Raw genomic sequence first — 15,473 nt, 5'->3', positions numbered from 1 at the left:
AAATACTGACTTGTCCCTTCAAATCCACTTAACGATATATCCTTATGGTATTGAATATGTCGTACAGAAGCATAATGCCCTTAAGATTTCAAGGGTCTTATGAAAGGAATAGCTATATTTATGCCCTTCTAAATATTTTACGGTACCATAACGATGTAATGTACCTACAAGGATTTTTATTGTGCAATTAAGGTACTTTATTACGTTGAAAAAACGTAATAAATGAAGACTTGTTTAATCGTTGTTTTTAACTGTAGGTATAATAGGTATTCACTTGTTTTTAAGAATAATTTAATTAAATAATTTCCCGTTTTGAGTTTTTTTTTTCAATTATATAACACTAGCTTTCCACCCGCAGCTTCGCTCGCTTTGTCTAAAACCTAATAAATTATATACTAAAACCTTCCTCTTGAATCACTCTATCTATTACAAAAAACCCCATCAAAATCCGTTGCGTAGTTTTAAAGATTTAAGCATACATAGGGACAGAAAAAGCGACTTTGTTTTACACTATGTAGTGATTATGGTCGATGATCTAGTTATTTTATTATCGCAACCTGCTATTTTTTTTCGTGTTTTAAACAGTTTGGAGTATAAAACGATTTTAACAATAAGGTTTAATATATGAAAATTGTAGCCATTATGAAAAATATTTGATTTTAATTTGAAATATTTATAATATATTATAAACAAAAGTATTGACTTATCATTATGCTCAAAATAAATCTAATAAAAACTCCGTAGCGCGATTTAAGCGGTAAAAAAGTGGAGGCACTTAAACAAAAATTTCCATTATTAATAGTTTGAAGTTCAAGGATCTGTACACAGTGTGCATATTTTTAGCATAGGTATGATGCAAATTTTGCTATTTCATTACATACCTATAAACAAGTTGTGTACATTTTTTTTTCATAATATTATGTGTCGTTTGTTAATTAGGCGTGTCTACACAGAGCGAGCAGCCTCGCGAAGCAATTGCTGCGCGAAGCTCGTTCAATATGCACGCGTTACTTTAGACCCGGTTATTGTTCAGTTAACTTCTTACTACTTACTTTTAATAGATAGAGTGGTTCATGCGAAATAGTTTAGTATTTGTTATGTTTTCTACAAAGCAGACGAAGCCGCGCACAAAGCTAGTTAGAAATATCTCAGTAATAAGACTTTCAATCTTCCATTCGAAAATACTCTCTTTGCTTTATGGAGTAAGCTTTAATTTCATTTACCACGAACTACGGTCGATATCTGTTAGGAATTAGGGCGTTTGTCCACTACAAGGAATTTTACGGTCCGGCATTCCGATTTTTTACGGTCCGGTATGGCACGCAATTAATCTAAATACTAGCTTGTGCACTATACGTAATTTTACCGTCCGACATTTTACTTTTCCCTATTCCGGATGGTTTTTTGAGTTAACGAGTCGCTGTAGGTATAATTGTTTTCGAGTGCCCACTTGCTTGGATTTAACTCTTTTTATTGCATATGCCAATTGAAAGCAAGCTCTTTAGACCGGGAGATACTGACACAAAATTTCGAGTCATTTGTAACAGGATGGCGGTTCTACAGGGGTCTTAGTACGCATTGACAAAAAGAAAAACGATGGCGTGAACGCTGGTACCGGCGGCTTAGTCGCGTGGGCGTTAGTCGAACTCGTCGGAAAATAGCGAAAGTCAAACGATTTGTAACAGTATGGCACTTATTTTTCCTGTAAGTTTGAGGATCAACAAATATAAATACAAAATTTCAAAGATCTATGTGTTGGAAATCTTCACTTATATAAATTAATAATAAATTAAGTTTTCAAGTATGACAGCACTTTTTCCCCCTACTAGAAGTATGGCAAATATAATAATGGTCACATTTTATCAAATACTCTCCAAAAATCCAAATGCAATACTGGTACAAAAAGTTTGGCGAAATAAAAATTTTTTGCAGATTTTCGGCGGTATGGCGACCATTTGGAATCGTCCGAAAAGTATGGCATGGCGATTTTCGTAAATGGCTGCACGACGATAGTTACCTGTGCAAAAGTTAGCCTGGTACAAATGGTTGAATGATTGTTTTATTTAAATCAACACATTCGCGTCGGTATGGCGGGCTGTAAGTCACACCGGAAAAGTATGGCATGACACTACCGCCTACTACTTTTTTATGGGCTATCGGCAAATTCTAAAATTTTTGTGTTACAAATCGTTTGACTTTCGCTATTTTTCCGGCGAGTTCGACAAACGCCCACGCGACTAAGCCACCGGTACCAGCGTTCACACCATCATTTTTCTTTTTGTCATTGCGTACTAAGACCCCTGTAGAACCGCCATCCTTGTTACAAATGACTCGAAATTTTGTGTCAGTATCTCCCGGTCTACTTGTTTTACTTTCTTTTAGCTGGCAATGAGATTTGAGAAGTCGGTATTGTTATTTTATATACATTGACCAAGCATTGACCTATAATTATTATCAAAGTAAGTGTTGGTAAGTTAAAGTTCAAGTGGGATTTAGCTCCTCGTCACCGATTAAAATAAATAAGTGAAACACGCATTTTAAATCTCTTACGGAAGTTTACTTTTTATTATAACGAAGTAATATAATATTTCACCTTCTATATTTTTACTCGTTTCTTGTAAACTGCGAAAACAATCATTTATGATAGCATTATACCGCCATACTTCCTTGAACCTTACCGCACTGATCCGAGTAAAGACGGACAGGTGCACAAGCAATTCATCGGTTTTTTCATGCCACACCGGACCGTAAAAAATCGGAATGCCGGACAGTAAAATTCCTTGTAGTGCACAAGCGCCCTTAGACTGGGGTAGAAGCCTTTGAAAATAATGAAAAGACAAAAAAATCGCAGTCGGATGAAACCCATTAGAAAAGGAGGGGAATATGATAAAAATGTAAGGAAAAATAAATTACGGTCAATCCGAGTTCGGGAAGCGGGAGGGGGGAGCTTTAAAGAGAAAAAAATGGTTTCTCTCGATTTCCGACAAAACTACAAGTCCTATAGAAAAAAGTTCAATAGCAAAGTTGTAGGTAATTAAAAGTTCTACAACTTTTGTATTCACAATTTTTTCACATAACCTAAAAATTTAGGTGAAAAATTCAAAAAACCAAGTTTTTGGTCTTTTATTTCTATCTACTTCAAAATTTATTTTTTTTCTACGAAATTTGGTGGAAACTTACTTTATTATGTCCCAAATACACTGTAATTTATTTGATTGAAAATATTTATTTTTTCGCCTTATTTTGAATTAATACCAAAAAAACAACCTAATTTTCAATCGAAAAGTCACCCGTCAAAATATCAGCTTTTTTCAAAAACTTGGGGTGCCTTTTATTCATTGAAATCTCTACTTTCATATGGTGTAAAAAAAATAAACACCACCATAGTAAATGTTCTCAGGAAATGCATACAAACAGTCTGAAAATTAGCTTTTACTAAATCAGACACACTTCTCGAACTACCTGAAATGTTTTTATCGACATCATTTTGCTTTTGAATATGCTGTAAAATATTAAACTTAGAACAGATAATTATTTTTCTTTTGAAATATTACCGAAAAGCCGATACAAGAGAAGATATAGAGTTCAAGAAGTGTGCCTGATTTAGTAAAAGCTAATTTTCAGACTGTTTGTATGCATTTCCTGAGAACATTTACTATGGTGGTGTTTATTTTTTTTACACCATATGAAAGTAGAGATTTCAATGAATAAAAGGCACCCCAAGTTTTTGAAAAAAGCTGATATTTTGACGGGTGACTTTTCGATTGAAAATTAGGTTATTTTTTGGTATTAATTCAAAATAAGGCGAAAAAATAAATATTTTCAATCAAATAAATTACAGTGTATTTGGGACATAATAAAGTAAGTTTCCACCAAATTTCGTAGAAAAAAAATAAATTTTGAAGTAGATAGAAATAAAAGACCAAAAACTTGGTTTTTTGAATTTTTCACCTAAATTTTTAGGTTATGTGAAAAAATTGTGAATACAAAAGTTGTAGAACTTTTAATTACCTACAACTTTGCCATTGATTTTTTTTCTATAGGACTTGTAGTTTTGTCGGAAATCGAGAGAAACCATTTTTTTCTCTTAAAAGCTCCCCCCTCCCGCTTCCCGAACTCGGTTTGACCGTAATTTATTTTTCCTTACATTTTTATCATATTCCCCTCCTTTTCTAATGGGTTTCATCCGACTGCGATTTTTTTTTGTTTCAAAAATTATCTACTCTAGTCTAGAATAGGATTACTGAGCACCGGGGCTTTCAAATGCAAGTCAAATTGAATTGTTAGGTACTTTCTTTTGATTGAATTGGCTTAAGATTCATTATATTTGGTGTTGTTTACTTCTATTACTAGTAAATGTTGTTGTTTATATTAAAATCGACTAACCATTCTCTACCGTTTTCTTTATATGGCAGATTTTTATAATTTTTCAGTAATATTTATTTATTATTTTTTATTTTAATTTTTATCCATAGTACACAATACACATCAATTTTGTAATGATTGTCAATAATTTGCGCGCTTGCTCATTCAATTAAGGGCCGATTTTTCAATGAATATACTATATATAATACGCTAAAACTTATCCGTCCAATAAAGTATTACACGATAATATTAAAATGTCACGTAAACTGTCAAATACGGGCAATTAGAATACGTTTTAAAATTGTAGTTTTATACATTATTCGACGAATAAGTTTTAACCAAGGATTGAAAAATCAGCCTTTAATCACATGCTTATCTTGTAAATACCTGAGTGATATTATTTAAACATGAGATGTTTCAATAATTTATTTTTGACTATTAAAAATTCACAAAATAATTCGCAACTTCAACAATCCTGCTATACCAATTATATTAATACTTTATTCTTCATAATAAAACATTTCACAGACCATTGAGCATTGTTTTTGTAAAATTCGTGTTGTTTTCATCTTCCAAGAGATGTTTACGAAAAGCCTTATCTAGAACTCCAATTTGCGACTTGTCACGCATCAAAATTTATGAGAATGTTTTTATTACGGAACCCTGTATGTAAAAAACAAATTAAATAAAGTAAAAGTAACCTTTCTTTATTTTCTACTTAACCTTAACTTCTCCCGTACATCGGAAACTGTTAAGAAGTTTTAGATACGTCATACTACTACGGGTAATTAGGAAAACGCACAAAATTAAGAATAATTATTGTTTTGGGAAAAGTACCATGGAAATTTTTATATTATTTTACTTTATCCAACATTACCTACTAATACTTCCGTACAGGTCTTGTGGATACATGACTTATTATTTACGTTCATGGTTCATTTTCACGGGTCATCGAGTCGCTCGCTCGCTAATACATAAAAATAATTATCTACTACTAACCGAATGCAGGTACCGATATAACAAGCATTTGACTGAAGTATGTGTACGCATTTGTTTAAATTTAATAGCTGCCCTATATTTTTTTCACAACATACTTGTACAATCAATTTGGGACCTGAATATTTACCTAAAATATTTTTAGACTCAATGATGCCACTAATGCTTCGTAAGCTCTCGTGAATGAAAATTTCAATAATATTCTCAATGCACTGTTACTTTGAAAAATTTCCCCTCCCGTCCTGTTTTTATAAAAGTTTTAAATATAGAGTTACGCCAACGGAACGTGAACCAAGTAAATGCTTGAAAATGGCAAAATGCTATCTCAATGAAAACATTTATAAAATGGGTGTCAAACTCGAATGAATACTCAATTATGTATAACTAAAGCTGTGCTCCGCTCTTGTAGGTCTTAGGGAGACCATAAATTTATATAAGTAGCCTATAGCCTTCCTCGATAAATGGGCTATCTAACACCGAAAGAATTTTTCAAATCGGACCAGTAGTTCCCGAGATTAGCCGATGCCGATGTCCGATTGGAAAAATTGTTTCACTGTTAGATAGTCCATTTATCGAAGAAGGCTAAGGCTATATGTCATCACGCTAAGACCATTAGGAGCGGAGCACTGCGGGTAAAACCGCGGGGTACAGCTAGTTATGATATATATATATATATATATATAGATACAACTATGTGTTTGTGTGTTTGTTTATACTGTTTGTTTGAGACAGTAGATATTGCTTTGCAAATATATTTCGTACGTGATTTACGAAATTGTATCGGAATGAAATGTAAGCTGGGTTGGAGTGAAATAATAGATGTTTATGTGAATGATAAATTGTTAAAGATAAATTGTTTTTAAATAGACTTTCCTAGTTTATTATGTCAGTGTAGAAACAATACAAGGGCTTTTTCATTTAATTTTCCATGGAAAAAGTATGTTAGTGAACTTAGCAGATCATTTTTAGCAGATCAAAAAAAAAAAAAACGTGAGTTCTAATCGCGTGCAGTTGAGTTCTACAGTTCCTGATACTTTTTAGAAATACTCGCGTAAAATGAAACACTAGAACATTTATTTATGTCATATTTCATCACGCCGTAGCACCATGCCGTAGTATCACGCCGTAGCATCACGCCGTAGTATCATTCCGTAGCATCATGCCGTAGCTTCATGCCGTAGCATCATGCCGTAGCATCGCGCCGTAGCATTACGCCGTAGCATCACGCCGTAGCATCACGCCGTAGCATCACGCCGTAGCATCATGCCGTAGCATCACGCCGTAGCAACATGCCGTAGCATCACGCCTTAGCATCATGCCGTAGCATCATGCCGTAGCATCATGCCGTAGCATCATGCCGTAGCATCATGCCGTAGCATCACGCCGTAGCATCACACCGTAGCATCACGCCGTAGCATCACGCCGTAACACATGCCGTAGCATTACGCCGTAGCATCACGCCGTAGCATCACAGCGTAGCATCACGCCGTAGCATCACGTCGTAGCATCACGTCGTAGCATCACGTCGTAGCATCACGTCGTAGCATCACGTCGTAGCATTACGTCTTAGCATCACGTTAAGCCGGGTCCAGGTCGGGTTTTTTCAAATGTCGTTTGTTAAGGTAAAAACGCCAGAACTATTTCTAAAAAGTATCAGGAACTGTAGAACTGAACTGCACGCGATAAGAACTCACATTTTTTTTGATCTGCTAAAAATGATCTGCTAAGTTCACTTACATGGAAAAAGTTAGAAAAAATCTCGATTGTTATTTTTTGCTACAAATTGATGATATTATATTAAGGCCAACATTTGAATTACAACAATAACATGATGAATATATAGAACCAAGTCTTAGCCAAAATTCGAGCATATTCTGAAACGTATTCCTCACAACTCATTGTATGACTCTTCAACAGTATTATCACGTATTTCCCGCCAATATGAGAAATAAAATAACCAAATAAATTGTTCTATTCTAATTCAAATACCATCTCTACTAGATTTCCGACCGCATTTCGAAGTATAGCTGCTTCTCGTACAAATTCCACCCTTTCAGATGTTGTTATTGCGAATTAGACCCTATCCCCTTATCAAAGGACTTATTTATGTATATTTTAAAATGTATTGAAATAAGTACAGGCGTACTGTGAAAGAAACATACCAGTTGCATTAGAATTAGATTATCGGTCCGCAGTGAAAGAAATATCAAAATCGGTGCAGTTCCTGAGATTAGCCCGTTTAAACAATTATGAATACTAGTCAGCTTTATATTATTAGTTATTAGTATAGATTATATTTATGGGAAGAAATAAATAAAAATTAACAGATTACATGTCATTGGATATGCAAAACTGACAAGTTTCATCATCTATTTTGTTTATAACTAGCTTACCACCCGTGGCTTCGCCCGCTTTGTCTAAAACCTAATAAATTATATACTAAAACCTTCCTCTTGAATCACTTTATCTATTAAAAATAACCGCATCAAAATCCGTTGCGTATTTTTAAAGATTTAAGCATACAAAGGGACATAGGGACAGAGAAAGCGACTTTGTTTTATACTATGTTATATGTAGTGATTGATCTGTAAATGGTCGACATTTTGTTGAACGATAATTTATGAGTAAGTTCAAATTATGCGTATATTATCACAATAAATAAAACTATATACAAACAATTATATTGTCTTTATCACTACAGATATTTGTGAAATTCTGTATACAACCAATTATATTATCTGTACACAGTAACAACCCGGAAACTACGTGACGTGTCAAGGGTTGTACAAACTTTTGTAATGTTATTTTTCTCGAGAAACTTTGTTTATTGAATCCCACTCGGAAGCACGTGTATCGAAATAATGCTTTGTTTTACGAGGTATTTAAGACCTTGTGTTAGTGGAAATATTTTGAGTTGATTAGTATTAGAATAGTTTTTAGTTTTATATGTATGTCGCCGTCTGTTGGACGTTGAGCGACGTTTGTTAAATCAACGTTCGGACTAGTCATTCAATTAAATGTCGTCCTTCAATGAAAACGCTAGTAATTCAATCAAATAGCAGATTGAACAAGATGTCAGTACAGTTAATACTAGTTGTCCCAGAAGACGTTGTTCTGCTCTATTGCCCCTTTGTCGTGTTTTCTTGCCGTAACAAAAACCGTTAAATAATTAAGCTGAATTTGTAGAGCCATTCTTGAGTTTTGCGCTATATTTTTGAATATTTAAAGCATTGTTAAGCTCGCGCACCACGCACCCTCGAAGGTGGACAGCCACCCGGAATAGAAAATATTTGAATGGGAAATTTATAAGCACTTTCGATTGACTGTGGAATTGCTGTTAGCAGATAATATTGTCAGCGATTGGTGGTTGTTTTAATGTAGTTTTTTGTGTGATTTAGTTTTATATATTTTGGTATTGGTGCTATGTACCGAGCGATATGATATAGGTAATATTTAATTGCAAAGCAATGTGGGAACTAGGATCATATATTTATACGGCTATGAAATGTATGTACAAACAACAATATATTACATATGAAGGGAATATATCAAGGTTTTATACATAAAGTAACTTTTTAAGTGAAAAGTTCTTTCGGTGCGTTGAGCGATTTTCTCTTGAGGAAAATTTATGAGTCGGAGCCGACAACTGGTTAGCTTAACTTGATAAGTTAAAGTACCTAGTACTAAATAAGCAAAGAGTACTTCAGATACATAACATTTTTTTCATTCACGTCTGTCTGCAGTTCTTAAACTATTTATTCATGTTTACTTTAAACTAGAATGTTCCGGTGAACTTCGTGTCACCTATAAATTATATTTTAATCTTCTTACCGTTTATACCTTTACTGAACTACGATAAACATTTTAAAACCCAAAATCAGTTAAATCGGCTCAGCTGTTCTCGAGTTTTAGCGAGACTATAACGAACAGCAATTGATTTGTATATAAAATTATATATTGATGTTTTTTTACCCGCAGTGCTCCACTCCTGTTGGTCTTAGCGTGATGATATATAGCCTATAAATGGGCTATCTAACACCGAAAGAAATTTTCAAATCGGACCAGTAGTTCCCGATATTTGCGCGTTCAAACAAACAAACAAACTCTTCAGCTTTATAATAATAGTATAGATAATGAAATATTTATTTTATGTCTGAAATAAGGTATTCTTAGATAATAATTTGTGGTGTGTGTTTGTAATCAATAAATGTAATATTATAAGAATGTTGTATCTTTTCGTTATTAAGTGGATATGGTTTGTTGTATTATATTAAAAAAAATACAGAATTATACCGAATTAAAAAAAATGTTTTACTGGTATTTTGTTTACCCTTTTTTGCGAATAAAAAACACTCTTCTTTTTTAAAACAATTGTATATTAATTTGTGTAATCAAGGTATTTTGTGATGCAGTTGGTTTTGGTTAAAGTTTATTTATGAAGTATTTTTTAAGGTTATATATTATCATTACATATTGTTTATTATCTTTTGTTACAGTTGTGGTCGTTTGCGCGAGTCCTAACACTGTAAGAGAAATAATGCTGGCCGCAGATGACTTGAACATGGTCTCTTCGGGGGAATACGTTTTCTTCAATATAGAACTGTTTTCCAAGTATGTATAAATAAACTTCTAATCTACACTTATACATATTAGTTTGATAACAACGGGTCACCATGAAATTTGACTTGGTTGCAAAGCATTAAATTTCGGTAGTTTAGGTCGTAATTAGACGGAAAAAAAATATATGGCATGAAAAACTTTGCTTTTGTGCTTAGAAGACTGATTGAACGAAATTTTAAAAAATCTCGGATTTTAATTTTTGATTGAAAATAAAACTATTGAAATAAAAATGTTTATTAAGTTTTACTATCAAATTAGCTTACAGAAAAGTGGAAAATACCTTAAAAGTGCACACTTTTACTTTTTCTTTTATGTTCATAGCTACTTTCTCTCAATAAACCCCAAATATAGTCGCCCATCATGTTTTCATTGTATTGGCCTTGATAGCATTGTTCAAAATTCATGATGTCCTGATGGAAACATTCTCCTTGGCAAGGAAGTCCTTGCTCTTCGGAATAGACTCCCATTTTGTTTTTAAATTTATCCAAATGAGCATGCAGCATATTATGTACTTTTAATGACATCCTGCAGCCCATGGCCTTAAAATTTGTAATTTGTAATTTGCCTTACCTTCCAAACACCTTTTACTATATCTACAAGCAACATGTGGAGCCCATGGCTTATCTTCATTCGTACAGGACAGTCAAAATATGCTTCATAGGCTTCACAGAGAACGTGAGATGTCTTTAGTTCATATTTCACGTCTCGAACTTTAATAAATTGACCACATATAAAACAAAATGCATCAGCATCGTATTTGCACTTTCGTGACGACATTTTAAGTTATTCTAGGCTTGTAAATAACACCTGATGGTTGTTTATCACTCGGGTGCCATCTAGCGGCACAGTGTAAACGTTAATACCCCACTCTCACCGCGCGGTCTTTTTAAAGTATTATTATTATAACTATCACAAAAGCAAAATTTATACCGAAAAAAGGTATTTTCTTTTCGTTTTTGTGCATAACTAACTGGAAAATAATAGTATAAACTTTAGGACAAAGAACAAAAATTTTTTTGTCGAGTCGTGTAATTGATTGCATTGAACAGTTTCCGAAACGGCACAGAGAGAAAGCTACATTATAATGTACATTATAGGACTATAGTCATAAGATATTTTTTTGTCCCGTGTTCACGCTTATTAAACATAAGTTGATAAAGGAATCAATTTTGTCGAATTTGATATTCATTTTATAGCATTAAAAGGTTTATAAATGGTTTATAAATTATATTATTTAAGGAATAGAATAAATCTCACCAGAGCACCCGAATTTCATCTACTCTTTCGGTTTAATGTGTCTAAGGGCTACCCGAATATTAGTAAAAAAACATTTATGCAAAATATAAAAGAATAAATGTGTATTTAGTTTCCATGCTCCGTGTTATTCTTATCAAATTGCGATTATTTACATATTATGACGTTCGTAAATAATGCATTTTAAACATTGGCATTTTATCAAATGACCTTTGAACGTGACCTTTTCAATAAAACGTCAGCACATCACTCATATAATATGTACCTTATATACAGGGTGATTGGAAATTCGACGTGATCCTTCAAAGGGGTTATACTAGAGGTCATTTGCAACAAATTAAGTCCAGTTAACCAGGGGTCAAAAATTATGAAAAAACTACTACACTGTTAACATTCAATTGATATTTTTTTTTAAGCCGAAGAATGAGCGATCACTTTAAAAAAAACTTGCCCAAAACTTTCATCACCTTTTCTTTTTAAGGTTCAGGTTTTAGCTCAATAACCATCCATTTTTGATCCCTGGTTAACGGGACTTAATTTGTTGCAAATGACGTCTAGTATAACCCCTTTGAAGGATCACGTCGAATTTCCAGTCACCCTGTATAATACTTTTAGAAATATACACGGGACTGGGTTCGATATTAGTGTGAATGTAATAAAAATGTACTGCGATTCTACACAACTGCCTAATACATAATTGATGTAGTCAGTTGATAACAAATCACAGCAAGGCAACGACTATTAACAAAGTGAGGGTATTAAATTTACAAAATATGAACTTTTTTAATAATTTATATACACTAACTAGCAAACCGGACGAACTCCGTTTCGCCACCAGAGACACTTTTTCTTTGCTATAAACCTCAAGGAGCCCGAGACCTTTCCAACGAATGCAAAACCGTGGAAATCGTTCGTGCGCTCTGGAGTTAGCGTCAGGAAGGAAAACCCGACTTATTTTTATATAGTAGATATTAAAAAATAAATATTTGTTTTATTTTGATGTATAATCTGAGCGATGGTAAAATATTTTTTGCAAGTCCTTTTACTAAATCTATATTATTTCTGAGTGAATAAGTATATATTTTTATTTATATATTTTAAATTGTATTGCGGGATAAATCAGTCGACGCTAGATAAGCAGAAGTTATTAAAAAATGGTAAATAAAGCTAAAATTGACTATTCAATTAAAATAACAAAGGAATCTTAATAGAAAAATAAGAATGAAATCGTTTTAGCCATCTTTCTGTGACCTTTAGAGGCAAACATGAAACCTTAGGTACTGTGATTGTGTTGATTTTCTTTTAGATTATGCTTTCTCTATTCTGGTCTAAATATAAAATCCAAATAATATAAGTACTTATTTTGATTTCGAAATCCCACTTATGTTCACCCAATACTACCTATGCATTTTGAACTCACACTTAATTTTCACCAAAAAAAGTTGCTGATGATAGTAAAAATATCAGTTTTGTAGTAGGAATAAATAAAAAAGGTGGGCGTAGATGTTTCTTTTCTGTTAAAGAAATAGGGGATGGAATTTTTAGTTGGTATCTTTTTTCGCGGGTCAAACTGCGTAGCTCGGCAAATCTCCTTTTAATAAATTATAAAGCACAAGGTGACTGACTGACTGACTGACTTGGCAAATAGCTACTATGGTGTAGACCTCCTCTATGAAAAGATCAAGAACACTACAGTATTACATTCTATCCCCAAGACACAAAATAATTTAATTAGCACAGACAATTTAAACATAATATCATATTATATTTCTTTAACAGCTTGGCTTCAGCATCTTCCAAAGAGCCATGGAAGGTGGAGGGGGATACAGATGAAAGAAACGAGCGAGCGAGACGGGCGTATAGCGCTGTTCTCACTGTCACCAGCCCGGCGCCTGAGAAGAAAGAGTATTTGGAGTTTTCTGATAAGGTATTATACTAACATTAAAGCAAAGATAGTAAGTATGGATGGATGTATGGATGTTTGTTGCTCTTTCACATGATAACTACAGAGTCGATTTGGATGATACTTGACTGTAGTGTAGTTAATGTATTAGAAAAAAACATCAGTTATAATTGAAATACTTTGCCTGGGGGTGGAACCACGCGGCACAGCTAGTGATCTAGTATATTATATGTATAATCTACTAAAGATTGCCATTTTATTGAAAAAATAATATGTAGGTATAATCACTACATAGCTTAGTATAAAACAAAGTCGCTTTCTCTGTCCCTATGTCCCTATGTATGCTTAAATCTTAAAACTACGCAACGGATTTTGATGTGGTTTTTTTAATATATAGAGTGATTCAAGAGGAAGGTTTTAGTATATAATTTATTATGTTTTAGACAAAGCGGGCGAAGCCGCGGGCGGAAAGCTAGTATTATTTATGTAAAACGTAAAGTCGAAAGGTTCTTTGTCCTTGAAGTATAAGTACGGTAGGTATGGAAACCTGTCTAGCAGTATTTGAAATAATAAAAATGTTATTTTTCAATTATCTTGTGTTGAGGTGAAGGCACTATCATATTATTTTTAAGAGTTTCATAAAACTAACAAAGTTGTATTTGAAGGTTCTGACTCGTATGTTTTTGTTATAATTTTTTATTGAAACATTTTATTTTAGCTTCGAATATACTTAATTTCAATGTTTATACCACGGTTACTAAGTATGCAGATATTTTTTCAATTATGATACTTATTGAGGCATGCTGAGTAGCTGTGATTTACACTAATTTTTAAAATAACTTTCATTTAATTGATTGCGCCTTTTCCTTAATTTGATGAATTGTATAATTTATTGTATAGTTTATTCATTTTCATCGATATGACTCTTTTTTTCCACGTAAACAACAATCAATTTCACATACTATTTTTATCAATAAAATCTCCAATCTCAGGTCAAAGACCTGGCCGCTACGAAGTACAACTACACGTTCGGCAAAGGCGAGGTGGTGTCTACGTTCGTAGCTGCGTTCTACGACGCGGTGCTGCTCTACGCGTTTGCGCTGAACGACACGCTACGCCAGGCGGCTGATCCGCGCGGACAGCTAGATGGAGCCGCGGTCATTAGGAACATGTGGAATCGGACATTTCAAGGTTTGTGCTTTATGTGCGTCTATACTTGCTTGTATCTGTACTATTTTTCCACTATATCGTCTCGTATCTATTTCGTGAGCGTCTATAGTTACTTTTGTCTATGTCATGTTGTGTGCGTCTATAATCGCCTGAGACTATATTGTGCGGATCTTACTTGTGTGTATGGTATAACCGTCTATATTTTTCTTGTGTCTATGCTGTAAAGTCTAAATTTTCTTTATTCTATGATTTGAGCGTCTAAAGTTGCTTGTTTCTATACTATGAATGTCTATATATTTTGCTTAAGTCTATATCGTGAATGTCTATACTATGAACGTCTATTATTTTCTTATATCTATGTGTTGCGGCTAGTTGCTCCCGTTTATTCTGTGCGAGGCTTGCTTACTTATGAGTATGTGGTGAGGGTCTAAAGTTTCTTGTGTCTATGGCATGAGGGTCTGTGTTTGCTTGCGGCAATGGTTAATCAAGTTCGTTGTGAATTGGGTGTAATTGTAATTGGACTGATAAGTTTTGATTTGACTTGTCTATTGCGTATTGTAAAGAAGAATTTTTTATGTTGCAATATACTGATTACTATGTGTGTTTGTAAGAGCTTAGGTTGGGATCAATAAAAGATCTATATGACAGGGAATAGGGCTAGTATTTGTAGAAACCATCTATGAGCGAAAAAGATGATTTACCGCTAGAAGATATGAGAACAACAACTAATGATAGCCTGGTCGACGATATTAGGGCACAAGACATATTATGATAGTGATAAATCCTTTTGACACTAATAAATCAAACAATATAACAGACTTAATTTTTCACAAAAATACCAACCAATTTTGTTTATCCGAATTCAAATAGACACATAAATCAATAGCTTGGTTTTGAACCCAAAACACATTTTGGGGTATTGCCAAAGCACTAAAAAATATTAAATTTATTGGCTTTCAGTAAAGCCGCTTATTTATGTGGCGTATTTATCATTGAAGGTGTAAAGTGGCAAAGGCAATTTATACTAATTCATTGAATTCGCTCTTAGTTCTTTCAAAATCTCATTAAAGCGATAGTAAAAAAAGGAAAATTAGAAAGATAAATTATCAGCTGTTTATTCCAACTAATCTTTAGTAGTATAAAAAGTTAACCTACATTTACGTTA

At 33.4% G+C, this 15,473-nt stretch overlaps 1 protein-coding gene across 1 annotated transcript in view; it reads left to right on the top strand.

Moving 5' to 3' along the window:
- The window catches only part of LOC149899536 (atrial natriuretic peptide receptor 1), a 137,890-nt gene that overhangs the window by 84,171 nt on the left and 38,246 nt on the right, over positions 1-15,473 (top strand). The window contains exons 5-7 of the mRNA XM_090113468.1: positions 9,858-9,972; positions 13,015-13,162; positions 14,131-14,329. Of these exons, the coding sequence (XP_089969594.1) occupies positions 9,858-9,972; positions 13,015-13,162; positions 14,131-14,329 (462 nt within the window). The remainder of the gene's footprint in view (positions 1-9,857; positions 9,973-13,014; positions 13,163-14,130; positions 14,330-15,473) is intronic.

This window comes from Colias eurytheme, chromosome 20, assembly GCF_061535395.1.
Source record: "Colias eurytheme isolate Ceu_HAF_F1 chromosome 20, ilColEury1 Martin Lab GWU primary, whole genome shotgun sequence".
Taxonomy (NCBI): Eukaryota; Metazoa; Arthropoda; class Insecta; order Lepidoptera; family Pieridae; genus Colias; species Colias eurytheme.
This window is presented reverse-complemented; position numbering and strand designations above follow the sequence as displayed.